The 26,581-nt window shown below is 41.4% G+C and overlaps 2 protein-coding genes across 5 annotated transcripts; one reads left to right on the top strand and one right to left on the bottom strand.

Annotated features, from left to right (window-relative positions):
* Positions 1-136: 136 nt before the first annotated feature.
* HNRNPK (heterogeneous nuclear ribonucleoprotein K) lies at positions 137-17,541 on the bottom strand. 3 transcript variants are annotated; one of them, XM_033164380.1, is made up of 16 exons: positions 17,411-17,541; positions 15,527-15,590; positions 15,351-15,423; positions 14,518-14,615; positions 13,845-13,901; positions 12,525-12,568; positions 11,571-11,643; positions 10,267-10,380; positions 7,198-7,326; positions 6,707-7,008; positions 6,338-6,392; positions 4,334-4,384; positions 2,617-2,638; positions 2,455-2,537; positions 1,941-2,110; positions 137-1,214 (listed from the first exon to the last, which is right to left on the bottom strand). In XM_033164380.1, exons 3-16 carry the CDS (start codon positions 15,397-15,399, stop codon positions 1,181-1,183), a joined length of 1,281 nt encoding a protein of 426 aa, XP_033020271.1. In that variant the 5' UTR covers positions 15,400-15,423; positions 15,527-15,590; positions 17,411-17,541; the 3' UTR covers positions 137-1,180. The 3 variants fall into 3 exon arrangements, with proteins under 3 accessions (XP_033020271.1, XP_033020273.1, XP_033020272.1); XM_033164382.1 differs by having other exon boundaries at positions 137-1,154; XM_033164381.1 differs by lacking the exon at positions 15,527-15,590 and having other exon boundaries at positions 17,411-17,460.
* Positions 17,542-17,663: 122 nt separating this feature from the next.
* Positions 17,664-21,927, top strand: RMI1 (RecQ mediated genome instability 1). Of its 2 annotated transcripts, none has more exons than XM_033164379.1 (2): positions 17,664-17,739; positions 19,546-21,927. In XM_033164379.1, exon 2 carries the CDS (start codon positions 19,580-19,582, stop codon positions 21,302-21,304), a length of 1,725 nt encoding a protein of 574 aa, XP_033020270.1. In that variant the 5' UTR covers positions 17,664-17,739; positions 19,546-19,579; the 3' UTR covers positions 21,305-21,927. The 2 variants fall into 2 exon arrangements, with proteins under 2 accessions (XP_033020270.1, XP_033020269.1); XM_033164378.1 differs by lacking the exon at positions 17,664-17,739 and adding an exon at positions 17,895-18,067.
* Positions 21,928-26,581: the final 4,654 nt, after the last annotated feature.

Here is a 26,581-nt window from a genome sequence, read left to right as displayed (position 1 = left end):
GCTAAGAAAGAAGGGCATGGTAGATTTCAACTTGTCTTTTACGGTAATTTATTGTGAAACACAGAGAGGAAAATATTTTAAGTCTGTAGAGAATTAGACCTTGAGTAAATATTGAAACCTCGATGTTACATGCAGCTGGATGTTATTACAATGTTTATTCAAGACAAATAAACTTGTAAACTATTAATACAAATGCTGAGATTTTTACATGAAAATATCCAGGTTCTTTTGATTCCACACACATTTTCTATGCAACTCAATAAACAGTGAGATACAATTGGTTTTTCATTCAGTTTTTATACAATAGAAACATTTTAAACAAGTTACAGTTGGATATGGGCAAGATTGCCAATGCTAGAAATAACTAAAATTCCAACAGCATCTACAGTTAATTGCTATTTCATGACAAATCAAGTTTTGTGAAATTTTATTCAAACCAACAAGTTGCAGTACAATAATTAGGGGCATACATTTGGAGTAACAAGAACGTAAAACTGTTTCAATATTTTTCAGTTTCTTCACACATCAAACTTTGGAGTCAGTGCATTATCAATACTCCCAATTTGCCAAAACAATGAAATTGGGTGTTCTGCTTCTCTGGTATAGGGAAAAAGCCAAGCTCTAATTAATGGTGTAGAGAGTGTATTTTAGCTACAGAAGTATGCATAAAAAATGACTGCAAGAATTGGTTCACTAAATTTATTTTTAAAATCATAAAACATCTTACAAAAGAGCATTACATTCTGCACACTGCTTTGAATGGATGCCAGGGATAGGTAAGTGAACTACCAGTACTCTTCTCCCTCTTCAAAACAAAAAAGGTATAAAGCAGATGGTTCACAAGTGACAGAAAAAACATTACAGTTTACAACCAACATAGAACAAAAATAAAATCCACCTTCTCTGCTGCTGTTTCAAAATACCAATGTTAGTTTTGCAAGCCACCCCACTCCCACCCACCTATATGTAGAGAACTAAAAACATTACAATCTGGTGACAGCAAAAAAAATTCACTACACCTCAAATGCAGAACACCTATGAAGCAGAGGAATGTTGGCTTTTTAAACAGAAGCAGATTTAAGAAAAAAAAAAGATGCAGGACTCCTTCAGTTCTTCACTAGTCTTAGAAAAACTTTCCAGAATACTGCTTCACACTATAAAAAAGAAAAAATATCTTGCATTAGAATCCTTCAACATCTGCATACTGCTTCACACTATAAGGAAAAAGAAAAAAAAGGCATGTATTAGAATGGTTGAACAAACAACTTGAATCAATATTTGCAAATACATTTTAAACAATTACAAATATTAGACAATACATACTGGTTAAAATTTTACAGTTTGTAATTAGTGGTTATCTACTTTCAAAAAGACAAGTTACACATTGCAAAATGTTCACTAGACAGCTGATGTTAGAAGAAATAAAGCAAGTAAAACCTAGAGCTGTTATACATGGCAGAAAAGGAAGCAATGCCAGTGAGGTGTGAAATGCTGCATAGTTTTCAACTTGTCCTGTAGAGGCATGGTCTGTGCCATATGGCAGACTGCGATTTGTTGTCGATTTAGTTATCTAAAAACAACAAAATCACTAGTCTTCCACACAGAACTAGACCAACATCCACTGAAATCTTCTATATTTTCTACAGGCTCTATGTAATAGATTACAAGTAGGTTTTTTGCAGCAGTTTTCACCAGAGAAATGAGGACTGCTTGGTTAAGATCCCTTCCAGCAAGATTAGTTTTGAGGGTGTCTTCACAGAGTAAGAATGGAAAACAGAAGAGAAAGGCATACTACCAAGTGCAGAAGTTAGTATACACTACCAGCATAAAGGTGTTTTGTCTTTTTAAATAGCTTTCTTTAAAAAGGCATACCATACAAGAGACAAAGTTCAGTAATGATTTACACATTTAGTTTACAGCTGCAGTTCTATGCAACTTGCCTGTTTTGCAGTAAATACTGTGCATTTTGAATCTGGTCCTGTGTGCCTGTGATAGTTATTATCCGATCTTCTGAGCCCTCTAAGGGTTCATCAATTTTGATTGAAGCTCCTGATTCATGGCGTATCTGTTTGATCCTCTGGCCTCCTTTTCCAATAATAGAACCAGCCAACTAGAAAAAAGTTAAGGGTTGTTTTTTAGTAGCAGCAGCTAGTAATTGCAATATTACAGCATACAAAGTTATTACCAGAGTACAAAAACATACCATTACACAATATGACAATTTATTAGGCAGCACTCCTGGATAGTATGTTCAATAACAAGTTAGGGAGGAAATTTTTAACCCATTTCCTTCAAAGCAGAATAGAAGCTTAACATTTAACACTAAAGGTAACAGTATGTCTAACATACTGCACAAAGATTAAAAAACCATACGTCTAAAATTATTAAAAAAACAAAAACAAAAAGGTCTCAAGGTTTATTTGAAAATATTTTAACTACAGGGAATATACTTACATCTTTGGGTATTGTTACTTGTGTTGTAATTATGGGTCCGCCAAGATCACCGTAAGAGCCACGACCCCCTGCATAAGAATAGTCTGATTTAAAACGTATGCATCTTGCCCTTTTAATGACTGAACAGTAAATTGTATATAGTACACATGCATTAAAGCTTACCATATCCTGATCCACCCTCGAACTAGCAAAAAGGAAACAAAAAGAAAGTCTTAGCAGCTTTCGTTTCATGTAACATGGAAGCTAACGAAAGTATTCTACACAGCTGCTATCTCTATCTATCTATCTATCTATCTATCTCTACCTATATATAACTGGACCTCTGCCATAAAACCATAGGTAGATTTCAAAAGAGAGCAAGGGCCTTTCACCACCAAAGCACCAGCACTGTGGAACTCCTTCCCCAATGAATCTAGGTATCTCAACAATCTCAAAATACAGTGGTACCTCTGGTTACAAACTTAATTTGTTCCAGAGGTCCGAGGCCCGTTCTTAACCTGAAACCGTTCTTAACCTGAGGTACCACTTTAGCTAATGGGGCCTCCCGCTGCCACCGTGCTGCTGCCGCACAATTTCTGTTCTCATCCTGAGGTTAAGTTCTTAACATGAGGTACTACTTCCGGGTTAGCAGTCTGTAACCCAAGGTGTTTGTAAGCCGAGGTACCACTGTACTTTCCAACGGAGAACACCAAATCAGTAATTAACCAGACGTATTTTATGCAGCATGATTCATGCAAAGTCAGTGATAATTATAGTGGAATTGTTTATATTCCAATACCAGATAACGACTAAACTATATACAGTGGTACCTCGACTTACGAAATTAATCTGTTCTGAAGGCGCGTTCGTAAGTCGAAATCTTGGTAAGTCGAAGGCGCCATCTCGGAACGGGAAAAAAATTCGTAAGTCGAAAAAAGCGCATTCAAATTTTCGTAAGTCGAGGTATTGTGCCGCCGCTTTCCTTTCGCAAGTCGAAAATTTCGGAAGCAGCGACCATTTTTTTGCTTCCGGAGGTCATTCGGAAGTCGAAAAATACGGAAGTCGAGTCGCTCGTAAGTCGAGGTACCGCTGTAGCCCTCAATAATAGTCTATTACCCCTGAACCCTATTTAACATTCTGACAACCTTGTACAAAAAAGGCAGGCAGTAATGCTAATTACATTCCCATTAACACTCAAAACATTCTCAGTTCTAGTCAGAGGTATGTTACAAATTCAGCTCCACTAATTCAACATGTGATGGAATGCCTTCCTAGTGCACTGGCAAGCTCTCCTTCCATCGCCACCCAGCTTAAGCAGCCTATGCATACCCATGCATACATTCATCATGTCAGTGTGCGCACACAGGTTTATAAAGGTTTTTGAACATTTTCAGTTAAGGCCTATCAAATACACATATTAAGAAAAAAACGAAAACATTTTGGAATCTTTCAGGCCTTCAATTGCCAACTTAGAGGCACACACATTTCCTTATAAGGACCTCAAATCACTGCTTCAGGTATTTTAATGTTTCATTCATCCCATATTAATTAACTATACAAACAATATGTTGTAACATTTCTGGGATTGAAACGAGTACACGAGAAAGAATTCCACAGTACTGTACAAATCAAGCAGCAGGTGGGAAATTTTGCAGCATCCCTACTTAAGGAAACTGTTTCCTTTGCCTCTACAAGTATTTGAATTTAATCTAAACATATCCATTTCAACTACAAGCTTCTAGGAGAAGATGCAGGAGAAAGTTGTTGCTAAAAGTAACAGCAAACCCCCAAATGGAAGCTTTTTAGCAATGGCAGTTTATGAGCAAAACCAGTTCCTTATTGCCTCTCTCCTACCATCAAGAACACCAATCAAAGCAGGCTTTTTAATTAGTGTACTCACCATTTCTGGAGTTTCTATGTCATCGCAAGCATTGACATGACATTGCATCATCTTGCCAAAGAGGAGAAAGAAAAAATACATTTGAAACAAGTTATTTGAAACTTTATAGACTCATAAATCATAAAGCTATGTGCCTCTAAACTTGTATATGTGATACAGACTGCATGAACCAGTTTGCATGTTAGAATATATGCAAAACAAGCTTGATAGGTGACAATTTAAGGCAATTTCCATATGCACTACTGTACTTATATTATTCTGCAGCCAAGTGCAGCTCTTAAGCAACATGATTGAAATCCATAAGCAAGCAGAATTGACTTCAGTCAGATGCAGAGAATGCTCCTTTTTCCATACCTTCCCCTGCAGACCACCCCATTCTGTTACAAAGGTTGGGAGACTCTCCAAAGGAGATTTGGTGGGGGCTGCAGGGGTAAATCCCACTGTGTAAGAAGTGGGCAGTGGCCACCACTTACGCAATTTACTTACACAATTGTGACCTTGGGCAGACAGTCAAAAAAGAAATAAAAGGGCAAGAAAAACCCACTGCTTACCAACCTCTGGGAAGGATGTTCAAGGGTTATGGGATGCCACCAGGGCCCTTGCAGCGCCTCCCCAGAGCTCAGTAAGCAAGGCAGAGATCAAGGCCTGCTCTGGACAAGTATGGATGATTGCGCAGGGTGAGGGAGTAGTTCTGGGGGTTTCCTGGGTTTACGTGATTTTGCCTTTACACATGGATCTGAACCCTCATGTAAGTGACAGACCCTGTACGCATGCAATATTGGATACTGCTTTATATATCATAGGCTCTTTCAATTACTTACATAAATTCTCTCACAATGCCCAAAATAAAGTAACATAAAATAAACAAGCCTGACTTGATTCAATGTTTCAAATAGTTATTACATGTACAGGTAGGTAGCCGTGTTTGTCTGCCATAGTCAAAACAAAATAAAAAATAAAAAAAATTAATTCCAGTAGCACCTTAGAGACCAACTAAGTTTGTTCTTGGTATGAAGTGTGCATGCACACAAAAGCTCATACCAAGAACAAACTTAGTTGGTCTCTAAGGTGCTACTGGAAGGATTTTTTTTATTTTTTAGTTATTACATGTTTTAAGTTAAAATACAGTTTGTGGTTTAATTTAATTTGGCAGTTTAGTACTATATTGTTATGTATTTTTACTACATTAAAATTTATACTGTAATTAATTTGCTTCTGAGTCACTCAAAGAACTTGTGTTATGAGTTACTGAGTTCATTTCCCCTCTGGTATTTCCTAAGAATTCTGTACACAGTAAATTAGACTGAAATCTTGTATACGCTAAGAGCCTTGCAGTGCAATTCTATACCTGCCCACCTAGATATAATCCTACTGAAGTCAATGGGCATTTTTCTCAGGTAACTGGCAGCAGTAAAATATAACTTTATATTCCCTTCATACTGCAAACATAAAATACTATGGAACTACAGCCCTACATGATTCTGACCTAAGTAACTTGGTCAAAATAATTTCTTCTTCATTTTGTTACTCATTTTGAAAAAGATGACCCACAATTAGAATTATGTTCCTAACCCTGAAGCTTAAGATCCTGCAAGTCAGAGCTTTCCAAACTTCTCATGCTGGCAACACACTTTTTAGACATGCATCATTTCATGACACAGTAATTCAGTTTATTAGCACTCTGGAGGTTAAACTAACCCCTTTCCAGCCCCAGGAAAGCCTACAGACTGCAGCCAACACATTAGCCTGTCGTGACACAGTTTCAAAAGCTCTGTTCTAAGTACACATGTGCCAGTGAACAGAAAAACTTGAGCTACAATACTATTAAAGTCTCCAAATACTCAAGATTCATGAACACTTCCTTAAACAAAACTTCAAGTTAATTGTGAAAGGTAAAATTGTAAAAGGGCATTGATATCCCAAGTCATACATAAAACAATGCTTTCAAGATACCCAAATTACTGAAAAACTGTATTCGGAGTTCTCCTATTGAACATAACTTACCATTCCATCGTAGCGATCACCAGGTCTGCCCCTTCGGTCATAAGACATAAGGTCCCTTAAAAATGCAAATGATATAATTTAGAATGTTTACAAGTGAAAAAACTCACATAAAGACATTGTCAAATACATAAATAAGCAAATTGATTTGGTGAAAATAAAGCAATCAGTGTTTTTTTTTACTTTTAGACCAATATTATGTCACAGAAATTCATGTTTTATAAATCCACCCTTCCCACTTAAAACAAACATAAAATCCAGTTCCATTTATTAACTACTATGTTCTCCCCCAAGCACAAACCTTTCTCTAAGCAGCTGTTAACTCAATACTGCTGTACAAAAGCACTCTGAAGCATTACAATGTTAACTTACCCGCCTCTGGGAGGAGGAGGGGGAGGAAGAGGAAGATTGCGAGCTCTGCTGCCACCTCTACCACCACGGCCTGGAGGAGGGGGAGGAGGTCCTCTGCGAGGGCTCATATCATCATAATCTCTTCGTGGAGGCATTGGACGACCACGACCTGGAGGCATTCGATCAAAGCCTCCTCTGCCACGCATTGGAAATCCCACAGGACGCCCCCTTCTGTCATCAAACATCATTGTAAATCCACCATAGTCGTACGTTTCATCATAAAAGTTTGGATCATAAGGCTGTGCACGTCCTTTGATTGGTGACTAATATGAAAAAAGGAAAACAACTTTAGCCTTCTGAACATTTCCCATAATTATATTTTAACACATATATTAAAGGACTACCAATTCTTCAAGTTGCATGTATAGCTTATTTCAAGCAAAAAATGAAACTATCTTTGCACAAAAGGCATGGGAGGGTATGAAAACAAATTATTGTAAAGATTTAATTACCTCTGATATAAGATCCAGTATTATTTTGATGCATTCCACAACTCTATCAGGCTTTCCACCAATTAGCACCACTCGGTCAGAAGAATGAGGACAGCATTCTTGGAAAAGCTTAATGGTGGTCTGAGTGTTCTGCCAAGAAAATTTTAAGTTAAAAATTATTTAGAATCGGCTCCAACCAGTAAGAAAGCTGAAAACTATTTAACATAGCTTGGTTTTGATATCTGTATGCTGAACAAGTAGCGGCAGAAACAATACACACTGAAAGCTCATTGGGGAGAACCTTTAAGAAAACCCCATTCTCAATACAAACCATATAATTACACTAGTTATGGTTCGCCTACTTTTCACCGGTTGATATCTTTAAAATTCAACAATACAGGAATGATTTATGGTCCCACCCCTATTGAGTTTCCTCCCTCCACCCTAATTCAAAATCGAAATTTGTAAAATGCATTTAAAAGCAGAACTGTTGTTTTTTCACATGCTTGGTTCCACAACTTACATCCAACCCACATACTCCCTCCAAAGGTTATTCCTTAAATTTAACCATTTACTACATTATAGCTTGATATCTGGGCTTAAATTTGGTCTGAAAACAAAATTTCTTGCCAGAAGAGCGCCAGCAAATTATTATAAGCTTCTGTCAGCTAACATATCTAACCAACCAAGTAAAGTTTCCAAGCTGTTAAGTTGCTGCAGCTCCAAAGCCCACACATTACTGTGGTCCAATCAGGAAGGTATTAGGGCCTGCACAATCCTTCTTTAGCAGGCATTCAAACCATTGGTACATTAGCCAAAGTCAGTAGACAAACACTCCTGGCTACCAACTCCACCTGATATAGGAGGCCTGGACATAGGAACACTCCCAATTGCGTATCTGCTCTTTTAAGTGTAACATGACCACATCACAAAGCAGTTTTCAAGAACTACTTTTGGGGCTACCAACAAATCCTGTGCTTCTCAATTGGACTTTTTACTGACATCATGCTAAATAGTGCTACGTACAGTCCTACCTTGGTTCTCGAACGGAATCCGTTCAGGAAGTCCTTTTGACTTCCGAAAATGTTGAAAAACCAAGGTGCGGCTTCCGATTGGCTGTAGGAGCTTCCTGCACTCAATTAGAAGCCACGGAAGCCGTGTTGCACGTTTGGCTTCCAAAAAACGTTTGCAAACCGGAACACTCACTTCCAGGTTTGCAGTGTTTGGGAACCAAAACGTTCAAGTCACAAGGCGTTCAAGAACCAAGGTACAACTGTATTACTATTTACTAAGTAATGCTAGCATGCTGCATCATGCTAAGTGATTCAAGGAATATTGCCACAAACGTTTCAGATTATCAGAATAAATTGAGCTGGACCATCATGAATCCGCTCCAAAATCCAAGATGAGCGTTTTCAGCAGTTTTAGTTAGGACAAACCCCAGCAGAACTCTACAAGAGCCAACGGCGAGAAGTACATTAATGTCCCAACGAAATAGAAGGAACCATTGCAAAACAAAACCTCTAACTCAGTGCAATAAAGTGTGGTGCTATTTTTTATATTCTCAATAACCTCAAAGCGTACAAGACACTCAACAGGGCCACATTCAATCTCTCTCCTACAGAGATGCAGAAAGAAGATGAAGCCAAAGAAGTCCCAGCACCAAACCCTGGTCTTTAAATGTCTAAATAATCGAGTGCTCAGCCACCACAGCTAGCAAATGGTTTGACTTTAAGTAATTAATTGGGAATCAAGCAGAGCTTCTGCAACACTGCTCTTACTATTGCCTCTAAGACTAGATGAAACAATGTCCTTTCTTAATCAAATGAATAAAATAAAGTCTTCACAATGAGTCTAAAGCTTCAAAAATTTCCAGTGAAAGATTGCCAGGCTGCAAAAACACTTCAACAGTCATAAAAAGGTCTGCTGAGCAAAACTGTGCAGACACAATTGTGGCAGACCCACTTGCTTTTATCATCAACTTTAAACACATTTGTAAGTTGTATACAAGTCATATTTAGTTGGGTTTGTCCCAGTATTCCTCCATCAGTGCTCAAATCATAGACAGACTTTTAGCCTTGGAACCCTAATTCATAGAGGCCTGTACTCCAGAAACTAAGTGACTAAGGCAGGGGTCAGCAAACTTTTTCAGCAGGGGACCGGTCCACTGTCCCTCGGAACTTGTGGGGGGCAGGACTGTATTTAAAAAAAAAAAAAATGAACGAATTCCTATGCCCCACAAATAACCCAGAGATGCATTTTAAATAAAAGCACACAATCTACTCATGTAAAAACACCAGGCATGCCCCACAAATAACCCAGAGATGCATTTTAAATAAAAGGACACATTCTACTCATGTAAAAACACGCTGATTCCCAGACAGTCCACGGGCCGCATTTAGAAGGCGACTGGGCCACATCTGGCCCCCGGGCCATAGTTTGGGGACCCCTGCTCTAAGTAGCTATTTTGTCAGCAGCCCAAGTTGGTTCTTTATACCAGGAGTGAAATGTGTTTAACAAAGACCACTGTGAAGTGTTTGACAATTATTAGGTTATGTTTTCACTCTATAGATTTCGTATTCCATTTTTACACTTAGTGATGCTACTACACAGGCTCAGATTTTGGTGAACCTCCAAATACAGTGTACAAATTATGTGGAAACTGCCACCTTTGCAGTAACTAGTAAGAAATTGTTTCTCTAGAATCTCTGGAGTACAAGTTCCATCAAGGGGATCAGACACCCACATACCTTTTTCACTAGCCATTTCAACTGTACAATGAGAAACAGCTTCAGATACTACAGAAGTATTAGAGACGGTCACCAATTTTAGTAACCAGAGTTAAAACCAGAATAATAAAATTGATCTCTTTCTCTACACTTTCTTTCACTGAAAAGAAACTGTGTTTGCAAATTATTAACATATTTGGGTTTCTAATTCTTTAGCAGCACGAGATGAATAAATTCTAGTAAGGTTGAGGCATTCTTGCCACCCAATGACTAGTAACAACTATGAATTGAACATCATCTTCAAGAAAGTGATTATTTTTAAGGTAACTATGTTTATATCAAAAGACAAAAATTATTTTACCTCTCTGAGTTCTTTGATTTTAGCACCCTTGACACCAATAATTCCTCCAGCCAAACTCTGGTGAATCAACAGCCTTAACTCACAGTCGAAGTCACTTCCCTTGTAATGTTGATACTATAGACATATTCGGGCGAAGAATGAGAAAAACAGTCAGTAAGATGTTTGCTTGAACAAGTACCCATTTAGTACCCAGTACAGTACCATACTGTTACTTTTTCTGATTTCCAACTTATGCAGCCCAGCCAGCTGCTTTTAAAAATCTAAAAGGTGTTTCAAACACAGCTGTGATATGGTAGTGGGGGGGCGGGGGTTCCTAATGTTCAAAGTAGAAATTCTCACTGCAAGGTGTGCATATGTAAATAAAGGTAATGGTACCCCTGACCATTAGGTCCAGTGGCAGACGACTCTGGGGTTGCGGCGCTCATCTCGCGTTACTGGCAAGCATGACTAAGCCGCTTCTGGTCAACCAGAGCAGGGCATGGAAACGCTGGAGTGGTACCTATTTATCTACTTGCACTTTGACGTGCTTTTGAACTGCTGGGTGGACAGAAGGGACCGAGCAATGGGAGCTCACCCCATTGCGGGGATTTGAACCGCCAACATTCTGACTGGCAAACCCTAGGCTCAGTGGTTTAACCCACAGCGCCACCCGCGTCCCTGCATATGTAAGTAGACTAGCCTAAAATACTTTCCCAGCCAGATTACCGTTCTTAGTGGGTTTTATTTAAGGCAAGGAACATTCAGTATATAGGAAAAATCAAATCACCCCCTACTATCAAGGCCTATGACCACACACAGTGACCTTGCTATTAATAATGCACCCCAAGATAACATGGGGCCACAGCTCAGTGATAGAATTTGTATATAAAAAGCTCCCAGGTTCAAGCCTTGGCATCTTCAGAAAGGGTTGGCAAAGTCCCCTCTTAAACTTTGGATAGCCACTATCAGTGTAGACAATATGATGATGTTGATGATTTATTATCCAGAGATGTCAAGGTGGTTCACACAATAAAATCAAAATACAAACTAATACTGAGCTACATGGACCTTTGGCCTGCCTCAGTGCATTAAAATTTCAAACTTAATTTTATTTTGTGTGCTATAAACAAACAACTCTTGCTGACACTCCAATTGGGCAAGTTAGCGACCGAAAACAAGAGCATTTGAAGCTCACCATTCAGATGTAAAAACAAAATAAAAAATTCCTTCCAGTAGTCCCTTAGAGACAAACTAAGTTTGTTCTTGGTATGAGCTTTCGTGTGCATACACACTTCCTTCAGATTTATACACCCAAATACACTTACCTCTTCCAAAGTAGGGATAATTTTCTTCAAAATTTCTCCGATTGTTTCGATATCTGCACTTATACTCAGTATGCTGTCAAATAGCATTAAGCATCAGGTGTCACAAATAAGATAGGGAAAAAGGTAAAGTAAGTTGTGTATTCATAATTGTATGTGTTATAAGTCAACTTTACAGAGCTGAACTTATGAGTTAATATTCCCCACTTAAGTAAACCTTTTGCTGAAGATACAGCACATGCACCTTTGTTTATGCCCAATAATATAAATGGTACAAGTTTAAAATAAGGTTGTGGAGATAAGAGAATGAGTTTCGTGGAAGGAGTCAGATTAAGTGGACAAGAAATTAACGAAGAACTGAAAGCAGGAGTGAATACTCATGTTCCCCGCCACCACTAATTTAGGATACCCTCACTATTACATTGTTAAACTGGCACACCTTCTCATAGGAAACATGGGAATATGGAAGTGGTGAACATTATATTTGGAATAGGGTTATGAGACCAGTTAGAAATTAGGTTACTAATGGGCTCTGCAAGAAAACGAATACAAATGCAAGACAAAAAAGACAACACAAATGAGAAGTGAAGGAGAGTGAACCAGGAGTTAGCATTTCATCAGAAAAAATTATGAACAGGCAATGCTGGGGGAGCAAGGTGGACCACAAAGACAGAGCAGAGCAAGAGACTATTTTGAAACAATCTGATTTACAATGCAGCAAATATACATCAATTGAAGCTGTGCTCCTTCCATTGAAATAAAATTAGTGGATTGTTGGGTGGGCAACTCACGTAAAAGTTCAGTGACAAAAAAGACTTAATGGGGAAAATAAGACAGAAAACTTAAAAAAACAATACACCGTCTACGGGGATACTATTTAATTATATAAAAGGCAGGTAATAATATACATTTCTCTCTTTCTAATCAGGCAGTGAGGCATAAACTGTTGGGACATACCGCTCGGGGCCACTGCTGTCTGGGACTGAAACACTGGCATTGTACTGCATTGGTCATTGGCGTTCGTGGATGTTGGCATTGGGCATGGGCATTCAATCAGAAGTTGTCAAGTAAGGCACCCGTTTGGCAACGAGCACATTTTTGGGCATAGCCAACCAGGGTTTTCACATGGGCGTTCAGGGGCGGATGGGCCAACGTCATGGTGGGCAACGCAGGGGCATGTCGATCCAGTACATGGGCAACGGAGAGATATATGGCCAAAAAAACAAGGAGAGGGAAGAGGGGGAAAAGCAATAAATTTTAATTTAATACAAACTATACTCATTACTCTCAATGAAACAAGCTTAAGTTGTTCTGAAGACTAACACAATAACGGATAGCTACATTGACTGTGGCTTAACAGTTATGGACCGTAAAAATGAGTTACTTGGCCTAAACTACTTTTAACATTAGAAGTTGCAGTAGCAGGCTGGCTCGTGAGGGTAGACACAAAATCTGTAGAGATTCAGATTACTGAAATCCTGGGAAAATTGGGAAAGCCACTAATCCATGAATTATATGTATGAAATCTAGATTTAGGCAGGTGAATTTTTAAGTACACTAGCTTCAGAAAGGTCAGTTAATGCACATGTGATTACTACCCAAGTTCTTACTTATACCTCAGATCTAGTAACCAAAGTTGACAGTTATAACATTCTGCAGGCGTTTTACAATATAATGAAAATATCAAACACAATGTGAAATGATATCGTGCCAAATATTTCATTAAATACCAATATAATACTTTCAAAAACTGAAGACTATGCACAATATAAAAAATTTCTTTTTACAAAGCATAGTGTTTAAGTATTGAGGCTTAATACTGAAAGTGTCTATTCACAAGAGTCAACCCACTATAAAAAGGTAGGTGTATTTACTGTGATGATCATGAAAAATTCATTCTGGATTAGAATGCAGCTAAACTGTTCTGTACATAGTATCATGCCAGTCTGAACACTTCTCTCCTGAAGAGATAGACTGTTTAAGCAAAGGTAGTTGTATAGCTGGATAAAGAATGGCCATCCAGGTTTGAATTATTTTAATTGGAAGCTTAAGCTCTCTGGTATTGCAAGCCAAAGCAATGAAATACAGTTTAGTGTAATGCTTTGTAAAATAAGGGACAGGATTTTTTCCATATTCTTTGTTTTAATTATATGAATGGAATATCCTGACACTTAAGATTTTAAAAAAAATTAATACAAGTGGCTTGTACTAGACACCTATATAAAATTTGCACAATAGCTACGCAAAATTATTAGTGTTTAACTTGTAAATACTCACGTCTGTACGAAGTGCCTTAATATTTTTGCCACCTTTGCCAATCACTGCTCCAGCATTCTATTAAAAAAAAGTTGAAATTGATTTTCACAAATGCAATTATGATAATAAGGCTGTGATTGGAAATGGAAGCTGACACTCCTTTTCTCAGATAGATTTTTAAAAGTGGATAAGGCAAATAAATCCAACCTAAACACAGAACTTTAAGTTATAGCAAACATGAGACTTGCCTTTGGTTTCCTGATAAAAAATAAATTCAAACAATTAATGCAGATTTGAAATTTAAATACTAATGATATGTTTTAATAAGGTACAAGTTATGGCTGAATATTGTAATGCTTAACTAGGAATCAACTTTCAACCCTACAAATGAGCTGCAGTTTTCCAAAATTCAGAAAAGCAGGTATGTCATATAGCTTAATCTTTTCTTCAAAAAATTAATGCCATGTCATTCTTAAAATCAGGTTTCTTGTCTCACATGGCAGAAACATTTTGCTGTTTCTCCAAACAGAAATCTGTTAAGAGTTCTGTGATATAACCCCTGGTATGCTTAAACTGATAATCAGATATTCTCTTTATTCTGAACACTATTCATCCTCAAATGTGGATTGTCAAATTATTACAACAAAATACCACATACTCAATAACTTTTGTGCAATTATGTAACAGAACATACTTTGCTCTGAAGCAGAATGCGTAGTTCCACCATCTCATCCGTGTTCCTTGATCTTTTGAAGGCCTGTTCCTCTTCAATATCTTCAGCTGGACGTTTGCCTAATATTTTAGAAAACAGAGAGGATTAACAATCCAAATTTTTAGTTTCTACAAGCTGTAGGGCACAAGTCATTTTATTAAATGGAATAAGGAGTCTTTTAAATGTGGGGATTTCAAAGTTTAAGCCAAGGCTAATTAGCTATAAACAATTACTATCTTAACAGCATTAATAAAAGTAAGCTATTTTTAGCTTTAATGAACAGTCAAACAGTAAGTGTAATATAAGAGACAATAAAGCAACCTTATTGTCCATTTCTACTGAAAGCTCTAAAAAACCTAACTATAAAACTATGTTTGCTAAGATAGCATTTTATTCACATTAATAGTAACAATACCAATTAGCATCTAACCCATCAAAATGCTTATGTTGGGATTATCAGTTATGGAATGTAAAATAACTCACTATGGTTACCATTTTAATTACACAAAGTTTTTTCATCATTTATGTAATAATTTTAAATATCTGGAAATGTATTCAGCCCTTTCCACGTTTGGAAATCAAAACCCCCAGGTGATTCAAATGCCCTCAGAAATCTGAGCGATCCATGTTAAAATGACCAATGAATAGGACATGGTTGCAGCATTTAATTTAGGTTTTCATTAAACCAACACCCGTTGCATATGGTGGCTGCCTGGACCACAAATCATGGCATTTATAATTCTGAACCCTTGACAGATAGTTACTACTTTCACATATTAGAGCTGTAATTTCTGATTACATACAAGATAGCTTACCATTAGTTTCTGTATTAGTGAAGGTCTCTTCTTGCTGTTCAGTCTCCATTATTTTTAGCCTTGCAGATACAACCTGTCAAATAAAAATAAATAAAGCCCCTTAAGTGCTTAGAATAAAGCAGCCAACTCTGCAGCTTGCTAAAGAAATGAAGTGACATTTGGTTTCCAGCACTTACCAATATTATATAGCTTCGCCAAGCAAACCTTAAACGTTCTGGGCGGGATCAAAGATCAGTCAGCCTATGAAAAGCAACATACAGCCATTTTGGTCTTGTTCATTTACAGTTCAATATTCCAGAATACAGAATAAAAACGAAACATATCAAATGTCTGTCCAACAATGCCTCTTTTCTCCTAAGTGAATTTCTCAAGAATTGTATAAGAGTACATACCATATCAAATATCTTTATTTGCAGCCCAGTCATGAACTGCATCTCATGCATAATCTTGACTTCACTCTAGTTTTTACAGGGAAAAACACTAATGCCCATTCACTTTTCCTACTGAAGCCAAGTCCTCTGTTTCAGGAACTAAAGCAATTACTCTGAATTTCTCAGATCTGATTAGTTTTCTCAGCTAATTAACGCCACCTTATAATTTTTTTGCTAGTTGCAACTTATATCCTAGAAAACTTCAGAACTTATTTTCACATGAAAAACATGCCCTGTATCCAATTTTTTGAAAGGCACTGTTTTTTCTTATTAACACAACATAACAGTGAATACAGCTCAATATAAGCCAGGGACTCCTATATCACAGTGAAAGAAACTGAATTCATCTTCATGGTATTGCAACTGATGAATAATTGCAACCGTGTGATAAAGTGCAGAAAATAGTTGCGACGTTGGGAAGAAGTGGATTTACTTCCATAAATTGGCTATTGCTTTAAAAAAAAACCGCAGTACCACTGCAGCTTGGTTTCTTTGTGTTTGGTGCAGGTCATTTGATTTGAGGAAAACAAGATAAACCCCAACACATGCAATCGCAATACTGTATACAAACGGATTTCAGGATCTACGATAACGTAGAGTTCGATTAAACAGATTTAACGGTGTTAGCAAGAGGGAAGGAGCTATTGTACCAGGCTGGCAGTACCAAGCAAGAACACGATCTGCGAACACTGGCTCTGGGTGGAGAGCAGGGGGGTGGAAGGTGTCACAAACCCCTCATAAACAGCTTTCAACAAAAAAGATTCCCCAGTTCTCCTCCCCGTCGCGCTGCGGACAAGGCGGCCCACAGCACAAGGCACTCAAGTACTTCCGTTAGGGACCTCGAGGCTTCAGGAGGGCCCAATTTAACCGCAACAACCCACGTCAGAACCCGTCAAAAAAAAAAAAAGCTAATAAACCCGCAACAAACAGGTCGCGCGGGGAGCGCAGGAAGATTCCCTCTAGTTGCATAATCTCAATCTGCCTTTACTGTAGAGCAGAGCGACTAAAAATGGCGGCTCTCAAGAGCTGCTTCGGCTGTAATGGCGACCACGAGCTACTAGGAGGAGCCGGGAGCGGAAGGAGTAACGCCACGCGGCGGCCCCGAGCGAAGGGCCCACCCGCCCGACAGACAAGACACACAAAAGAGGCCCGGCGCCTCCTCGCTCCGTTCGCCGGCGGGAAAAGTCTACAGGGAGCGCCGGGGCTGCTGGGCTGCGCCAGGCCCGGCAGGAAAAAAACCCGCCTCCCGCTACCTCTCCACCCACCGCGTCCGCCATGATTTCTGCAGCAGCACTTAGCCGCTGCAAAACCAGGGAAGCTTTGTTTCCTTGCGCCGCCTCCCTTTTCCCGGGCGGCTGCAGAAGCCGTGGCGCTGAGCGGGCGGCGCCACGTAGAGCAACGGCCGAAACGCCCCCCCCTTTCACCGCCATTAGCGGGACCTCCTGTCGCCCCTCCCCCACAGGCTCACCCGCCCCTCAGGCACAAGCGCCCCCTCACCCCGAAAACCTCCTAGGCCCGCCGCGGCCGAGACCCAGCGTACAGAAATATTTTCAAACACACACACACACACCCTGCCACCGGCGCAAACGGAAAATCTCTCGAGGAAAGAAAGCCCTCTTGGCTCCTTACCGCGCAGCGCACTAACGCCGCCGTATCCGTCGCTAAGGAGTGCGAGAGAGAAGAGCCGAAAGCAGCCGTAGCGCGCGCACACTCACACACGCCACGGCCGCCCGCTTATTGGCTCGCCGGCCCCGCCGCCGCACCCCTATTGGCTGACGGCGCCGCCCTTCTCTAGCCAGGCACGCTGTGCTGTCGGGGCCCGCCCTCCGTGGCGGCTGCCGCGGCGCCAACCCCGCAAACGGGGCTCTGGGCTGGCCGAGCGGCTGAGGGCGCCTCGGCGTCATTCCAGTCCTCTTATCCCCTGGCTGTTTCCATTTTCCCTGCTCACATACTGCTTGGTACTTACATTAAATATATATATTACAAAACAAAAAACCGCAAGAACCCAGCAGTCAGTCCGTATCGTTATGGTAATGACAAGGGAGCGAAGGGCTTCAAGGAGAACGGAACTGATCCGAGGTCGCGCGCGCGCGTGCGTGCGTGAGGGGAAAGAGAAGCGAAACAAAATGGCGCCGGCGCAAACTCCGTCTCGTCCTCCCGCCGTGTAGCCGGCGGGGCGGACTTCTCGCGAGCCTGGGAAGTTCGCTTTGGCGCTTAAAACAAAAGCGGGCGAAGGGCTCCGAGAACCCGCGTGTGGCGGCAGGACGCGAGTCGAGCGCTTCTCACGTACGTCGCGGGATGGCGGAGGGAAGGGGCAACCTTGGGTTTTTCTTCTCCCGTTGCTCTCGGATCCCGCGGAGTCCGGGGAGCGGGAGGAGAGAGGGCGCCGGATTGAGAGGACGACCCACCTCATGCGCTAAGCTTTCCTTTTAATAATAATACTAATAATAAAAATAGCTGAGTTTAGAAAACAGAAAGAGTTGCGCTGCCATTAAATGTTCGTTTGTTGGAAGTAGTGTAGGTGTGTTTCAGGATTGCAGTCTTAATCCGTTTATGGAAATGTTGTCTTTGGGGAATCCGAATCGGAGTCAGATTGCAAAAGTCAGGAGGTTTGAGAACCTCCCCCCCCCTGTAATAATATTTAGCCCATTCTCGCAAATTTATTAATAAAAAGGAACTAAGGGGGGGAAACGACCACCACCTTTCCTTAGGTTGCCTTTCAGATGATTTGTGGAACAGTAGCCTGCAAAATTAACAAAAAAACTCCACCAACCTTTAATTCTCTGAGGGCAGCTTTCACCTTATGTGCTTAATTTCTGCATTTCAGGCTGCTGTGGAAGGCAAAAAAAGAGGTTTTTTAAGTTAGAAAACCTCTACTTTCTAATACAATGCTAGGAAGGGTTTTCAAATCAACAAAATGTGTCCATCATTTTGACAGTTTTTACGTCCCCACCCCACCCCAATTTTCCATTGCTTTGGTTCCTTTAAAAACTTTGTTTTGTGCATTTTCATTCCATGGTGCAATTATTTGCACATGTGCACACAGTGACCTGGTCATTCACACATCATTCATCTTGTTGTGGTTTTAATTAAGTGACTGTATTTACTTCAAAGTAAATGCTTTGTGTACTGATTTCTCTAATGCTTCACACAGTCTTGCTGATAGGGCTAAACACCTTAATTCAGTTGGGGCTACATCAGGATATTTTTAGGATAGAACTATACATATTCAGATGGTTTCATAAACCCTGCTCTTTCTATCCCTTGCTTCTTCATTCCTTCTCTGTTGTGCAGTGCTGGATTATGGCAGTGACCAACCTACTATCTCTGTTGTCTAGAATTAGCATTGGGTGTTGGAGATGTATAGTTCTGCACCAAAGGAGTAAATTCTGAGGAAGGTATGCATAGGATTGGGCTGTTAGACACTTTCTAAAATCCTGACAATAAATTGTTAGAAAGAGATGGTCTTTGGCTGTCATAATACTGTGGTTTCCCTCCCCCACCCCCCTAGTCCAGTAAGTGTAGTAATCATATGATAGTTTTTTTGGGGGGGAATACTTTTAGCTGCTCAGTTGCTGACCTACGGACAACTTACTTTCGCTAAATGAACAGGTAGAGCTAGCACATTACTTGGCTAGCTTACCAGTTAGGTTGCGATTGGTTAAATTTTGCTGCATGAGTTTCCACATGCAATAGGTTGTTTAATCAGACATTTAGTAAAAACTTACAGTGAAGTCAGCAAACCTATTTTTGTTTCATTCCAGGGCATTAAGAGTTTTCCTTTCACCTCAAAAGAAAATGACTGCATCAGGTCTGGCAGCAAGAGTGGAAACTTGGCTTTTATCTACGTGGCATGTGAAGGTTCCTGCACCATGGCTAGAAGCGTGTATTGATTGGATTCAACAAGAAAATGGCAGTGGCAGTTTGGCTCAGGCTTCTATTAACAAACAAGTTTTTGAGCAGTGGCTTCTTACAGATCTCAGAGATCTAGAATACCCAGTTCTGCCTGACTGCATTTCAAACAATCCAAAGGGAGAATTGAACAGCTTTTATTCCATACAGATTGATTCACTTGTTGATGTGAGTCAGCCTGCCTATTCCCAACTGCAAAAGATAAGAAAGAAAAATACTGTAAATGAGGAAATAACTGCTAATACACAGGGAACATTGAGGCCCTGGGAAGCGAAGCCTACTCGAATGCTGATGCTGCAACTGACAGATGGCATACATGACATTCAAGGCATGGAATACCAGCCTATTCCTGTTCTCCATAGCAATCTTCCTCCAGGGACAAAGGTTATGATACAGGGGAAAGTTGCATATCGCTTAGGTGTTCTTTTGCTTAAACCAGAAAATGTAAGATTGTTGGGGGGTGAAGTGGATAGCCTTGTAGAGGAAAACTCTGAGGAAAGAGTTCTTGCTAGGCTTATTAGAGAAGAAGACAGAAATCCTAATGCTGAGAGATCAAATGCTGCTGAATGTGACATTTCAATACCTGTTGATGAAGTGGGCCCTTCTGATGAAGAGCTTCTGGCAAGTCTTGGGGAAAATGAAGAATTAATGATAAATGAGGCCCCTTTTGAAAGTGGATGCTATACCAGAAGTACCAGATTAAATTCCACCACATCTCTGCTTCCCACTACTGAAAGCTGGTTGCAGCAAGACCCTGCAGCATTCATTGCAGAAAATGAAGAACAAAGTGTTCCAGTTCTGGGAAACATGGAAGGAGATTTCTATGAGTTACCATTGGAGGATGATTTACTTTTAGAAGAAGAGATCTTGCAAGAACAGATACAGGTTATGAATAGAAGCCCTAGCATAAATAGTTACCTTATCAAAGAAGGGGAATCTGGTGAAACAATAATGTGTGATATACATGAAGAAAGCACAGGAGATTTTTTAATGAAACATAATGCCCAGAGAACCAAAAACATGGAAGGCTGTTTTGGAAATATGACGGTACAAGAGAAAAACAATGAAAAGCCCTCCAATAATTCTAACAATAGGCTAACAGACATTAATGTAGAACTTGAACAATATCCTCAACCTGAACAGACTTGCAGAATACAAAATAAGTGCCACAAAGTTGATCTAAATGCCCTTCCCTTCACATATTTAAGAGTTTTATTAAGTAACAAGCCCAAGGCTATTACAACTCTGAAAATTAGAGCATTTATAGTAACTCTTACCAGAAATCTAACAAGCAGTGGTGGCTTCTCAAGTTTATCAGCAAAAATATCTGATGGTACAGCTTATTTAGAAGTCAATTTTGCTGATGAGATTCTAACAAGCTTGATTGGGTTTTCAGCACCTGAAATGAAACAACTAAAGAAAGATCCTGTCCTAGGCCCCAGAATTAAGGAAGGTTTACAGAATTGCCAACGAGCACTAATAGACCTCTGTTGTTTGATGACCATCAAATTTAACCCTTCTCAGACAAAAGCAACAGTAATAGTTTTGCAAGACGTTAATGCAAATGATTTCAATAGTTTAAAAAAGCGCCTAAATACATGCTGCATTTAAGTAAAACTCTTGTTTGCAATCCCAACTCATATTTAATTATTAGGTGAAATGCCATTTTGTGGGTGCTTGAATTCAGAAAAGTAATCAGTGGGGTAGTAGGAAAATACTTGAGTACTGTGGCATGTTTTCATTGGTACTTGTCTATTTTAGCAAAGGTTTGTGCTGGTTTTTTCAAAAATACTTTCTCATGCTATCAGGAAAAACGAGTTATAGCCAATAGTAACAGTGTGAAGCTACATTCAGCTGTGCCCTCACCCCACATCGGTCCTGGAGGGTCCTTAACCTTCTGGAGTGGATTTAGGGGGTGGGGGCTGCAAGAGGAGGGGGAATCACTCAAAATTGCTTACCTCCTTTTCCGTTGATGAGATCCTTACTATCAGCTAAGCGACACTGTTGGATATAACTGAAGGTTTTGGAAATAAGTGAAAATCCAGTATTACCGGAGCTCATTTCCAAGACTTCATAAACTTTCTGAAAATATGTTGATGCTTAAACTCTTGTGATGGGCAAGTCAGAATTGTTCAATTTGCAATGTGTTTTTCTGCTACTTTTAAGGTATTTGTGTATCATGTCATTTCTATCTTACTTGTTTTGAAAAACCTGAAATAAAACTGTTTGTAAGCATAGTGGACCAACGTCTTGAGCTGAAACACAAAAGACAACCAAACAAGCCTGGAAAAGAGGACTAGGCTCCTGTGCCTTTAATTTCAATGGGTATAATTTGCACAACAATCTACACCTATAGAAATTGCCTTTTCTACGCAACTATTGGAGGTTTAAGAGCCTTGTTTCCCTCTAGTTACCCTAGGAGGAGAGAAAGCGGAAGGAACTAGCAGGATAAGCCATTGCTACCTGATCTCCCTCTTTGCTAAGGTGGTTAAAGTTATCTTCATGGCAACAGTATTTGGACTTATGTGCCTTTAGCAGATCTTATTTATAAATTGTGATTAGTCAAACAGCTCAGATAATATCTAGAATAATCTTAAAATAGCTGATAGTTGAGTTCATTTAATCATCCATTGTGAGTCAACCCAATTGGATCCAAAACATTTTAGGCAATTATTTTTTGTGCAATAATTGCAGGTTGTGATCATTTGTTGTCGGGAGATCCAGGCATCTCTCAGGATGGCATTTCTGATGCAGATATTTTGCATATCCCCCATCCAGGTTTATCATACCTTTAGTGATAAAATATGTAAGTTCTTCACACTGAGTGTGCTTGCATTACTTTGTAAGCTTGTCAAAGTCATAATTAATTGGGTTGGTTGATCCTAATACTTTTGGAATATTGCTTTTCAGCTGGTGCACTGGGAGCAACGAATGAGTCACACTGATCTAAAGTGGGATGAAGTGGTGGCATCTTCACCATTTTCAATCTTTGATTTAGAAAAAAAGAAAATATTCCCAGAAGCAACTTTTACTTTTCTTATACCTTTTAATACAGTTGTTTTTTAGAAGGGAATTTCTGCAGACACCCTCCGTATGATAACCAATACCTGCCCCAAATCCTGCTCCTACACAGCTGATTCCACTATAGGAGCCTTGTCTTTTCTTACACCTGCTTAACTAAAAACAAGAAGATGGTCACATATGAGTAAAAAAATTAGATTGCAGATTGTAGTTCAAGGTGCGTTCTAGGTCTGAACCTTTACAGAGTTATTCTAAGCTAACAGGAAAGTCAGCTGAGATGCCATTGTATTCTGAGAACCTCATTCTCCACAGCCTGAGAGAAAGGTCTCGGGCGTCCCCTGTGCTGTAGCAAAAAAACTTCTTGTTGCTAATCTGCCTCGGAAAGAAAAAAAGAGAGGGCATACTGAGGAATGCTGGATAGATTGGTGGAGGATTTGAATCATAAATGGCCTTAATAAACAAAAAGAACATACCATGAGCATGTGCACTTAATACATTTTCCTTGCTCACTTCCTACCTTGGGTCAGTAACCAACCAACCTCATGGCTGTTTTTTGCCCCCAAACAAGCTTGGTTCTGCAACTGGGTGCCTAGGGCCGTGGGTGGCATGCAGTGTGCATGGTTCTGGCACAAATGTGTGGGTGCCCAGCTCCTTCACAGGGAATTTTGTGGGTGCTCAGGGCCCCAGGGGGTTGGCACATGCCCTAAAAATTTAAAAAACAAAAAACCAAAAGGCAGATTGGCCTTCCTCTGTGTGCAGCCACTTCCTACACAAAATCTCTGTTCTCCAAAAAGGAAGGGTCTCAAAGGAGCTTAAAAAATGCACTTTATATAAAATTTAAAACAGAAATTAAAACCTCTGAGAAGAAAATGTGTCATTGAACTCTGATAATAACACTTGCTTGTCTGAATGGAGAATAGAGAGGGGTGTGTAAGTGTGTAGACACTATCCTGCTGCACAAACACGAAATTCACATTCATTGCTCAGCCTGCTTTTTCCTCTGGCCCCAGCCACCACTGCCATGCGGCCCCTAGAATGTTGTCAAGAAAGGAATGTGGCTAGTGGCATGTGATCCGTGGATTAGGGGGGCTAGGCTTGTCCCCTAAATGTTCCCCTGGTGCCCCCTTTCCAAAGCCAGTGAAGCTTCTCAGCTTGGGGGGGGGAGGTGTGATGCTCTGAGGGGTCCAAGAGCCCTCCCGCCACCTTCCCAAAGCCTACTCCCGCCACCTTCCCAAAGCCTACTCGGCTTTGGGAAGGAGGTAGGAGGGCTCCAGCATCCTGTAAGAGCCTTGGAACCTCCTTCCCAAAGTCAGGGAAGCTTCTGCCCAGCTTAAGGAGGGAAGTGTGAAAGTTGGAAACGCGTTTCTTGTGTTTGTAAGCGTGCATCCTGACGTGTGGTTTCACGTTGATCTGGTGTTTCCTCGGTACGCATTTGAGTCATTCTTTGTTGTACATTTTGTGATGAACGTTGTTCCCGATTTTGTTTTGTAATTACACGTGTTGCTTTTGTTGCGCGAGTACGACCTATGTTTCAGGTATTAAAGGAGATTGATGAAGCTGAGAAAGGAGAAGGAAAGTGGGGGGGGGGAGAGAGACATGGGGAAAAATGGCAAAGAGGGCAATATATTGTTTTTGCATAAAATCACATTTTTACCTGTGAAAGGTGTGCTATCTGTACAATGTAAATAATTCAAGATGGCGACCAGCACTCTCCCTCAGGCTTCCTTGCCGTTGGCATCTTATCTCCTTGCAGACAATCTCCCTCCGACTCGGCCACGGCCCCACTTGTCCCCTCAGCCCTGCGCCTTAGACCTACTCCCTGCACATCTCGCGCCACCCCGCCACCTCTTCCCTTTCTGGAAGGTGAGCTGCGACCGCCTAGGCCCAATCGTACAGGACGGAGGCTGGGGCCGTGGGCTACTTGCTGCCTTCTCCGGGGCTGTACATTGGCAGGTGTCGCAGCCTGGTCCCATGCGGGGTAAGGGGCTAGCTGGGGCCTGTCCCGTGGTGCTTACCTGGCGGGGCAGCGGCCTCTGCGTGGCCTTTATGCGCATAGCTGGACCGATCTCGGTGGTAGAGCCGTAGTGGCGGGGCAGCCTTCTTGGAGCCTCCACGTTGGTGTGCGGCTAAGCCTGGTCCTGTGCAGGGTAAGGGCATAGCTGGGGCCTCTCCTGTGTGGAACCGCTCAAGCTCCCCGGGCCGTGCTGCCGTCAGCACGTCAAAGGCGGCGCTTCTGCCACCTGAGCCACCTGCTCTTCATGCCAGGAGCTGGGCCGGGCCGACCGGGTGGAGGAGGAGAAGGAACCGGGCAAAGTGGAAGGGCAGTGGGTCTCTGGCAGCCCTTCCTGCTGCAGTTGCTGCTCCTGCTGCTGCCACGCCGCCGCCTCTGAGCTCCACGGTAAAATTGCACTCCGGGCCAGGCCCAGACTTGCTCAACTCGGTGCCGGGGAGCGGAGGGGTGGTGATGTAGGAGGAGGAGGGGTGGGGTGTGGAGGTAAAATGAGATGTGTGGTCTTTGACGTCCACTGGAGGGCGCTATATTTTTTGCACAAAATCACGTTTTTACCTATGAAAGGTGTGCCATCTGTACAATGTAAGCACATACAAACACTCCCATATGGCCATGAAACGTTGTATCCAGATTTGAACGGAATCGGTCAAGCGGTTACAGAGAAGATGGGTCACAAACATGCACGTTTTACATTTTTATATATATAGATTCAAAGCTAGAGACAAGATGTTATCAGCCATGTTGATTGCCTCAACACAAATGTATCAGGATCTGGATTCAACGCTACTTTCCAAATAATACCACAGTTCTTACTGGGTAATTCTAGAGTTGCCATATTTTGAAAATTGCCTTCCCGGACAGACCTACCCTTAACATTAAGGCTGCAGCCAAGCAGAGGTTTCCCCCCCTCTTGTTGCCCAACTCCTTTCCAGAACATGCTCCAGCTTTGTGGTTTGAAACAGGGCTCCTGCTTGCCAGTGCCAGGGGGTGACTCCGCACCACTGAGTGGACTCCGTTATGGAGCTACCTCTCCCTCAGGCCTTCGGCCTCCAAGTGGCCACTGGCAAGGTCATGCCTGGGATCGGTCCAGGCAGGAAGGCTCATCTGTGGCACCAGAGTCCCCCAATGGCTGCTCAAGCCACATCAGATGGGAAAACCCAGGAAGGACCAGAGAGGCCATGAAGCCACCACCGATGCAGCCGCCACCACCCGTGACCCCTCTGACGTGACCTGAGCAACCATATAGCCAGATTTCCCCAGCTATTCGAGCGATTTCCACCCGGACACTGTTTCTGACGGCCAAATTCCGGCAAATTTCAGACATATGGCAACCCCAGGTAATTCATGTGCTGGGGATGTGCTAATTTATTAGGGCAGAGTAACTACTTGCCCAGGAACGCGGGTGGCGCTGTGGGTTAAACTTGCCGATCAGAAAGTCGGTGGTTTGAATCCCCACGACAGGGTGAGCTCCCGTTGCTCGGTCCCTGCTCCTGCCAACCTGGCAGTTCGAAAGCACGAAGTGCAAGTAGATAAATAGGTACCGCTCCGGCAGGAAGGTAAACGGCGTTTCCGTGCGCTGCTCTGGTTCGCCAGAAGTGGCTTAGTCATGCTGCCCACATGACCCAGAAGCTGTACACTGGCTCCCTTGGCTAGTAAAGCGAGATGAGCGCCGCAACCCCAGAGTCATCTGCAACTGGACCTAACAGTCAGGGGTCCCTTTATCTTTAACTACTTGCCCTAGACCCTCACATTGAGGTAGGGATATGAAATATCCAACAATCAGTGGCGTATGGAGCCGCTTTGCCACCTGGAGCGGCAAACGCGGGGGCACCTCCCAGGGGTGGGGTGCCACTCCG

The sequence above is a fragment of the Lacerta agilis genome, chromosome 11 (genome assembly GCF_009819535.1).
Source record: "Lacerta agilis isolate rLacAgi1 chromosome 11, rLacAgi1.pri, whole genome shotgun sequence".
Taxonomy (NCBI): Eukaryota; Metazoa; Chordata; class Lepidosauria; order Squamata; family Lacertidae; genus Lacerta; species Lacerta agilis.
This window is presented reverse-complemented; position numbering and strand designations above follow the sequence as displayed.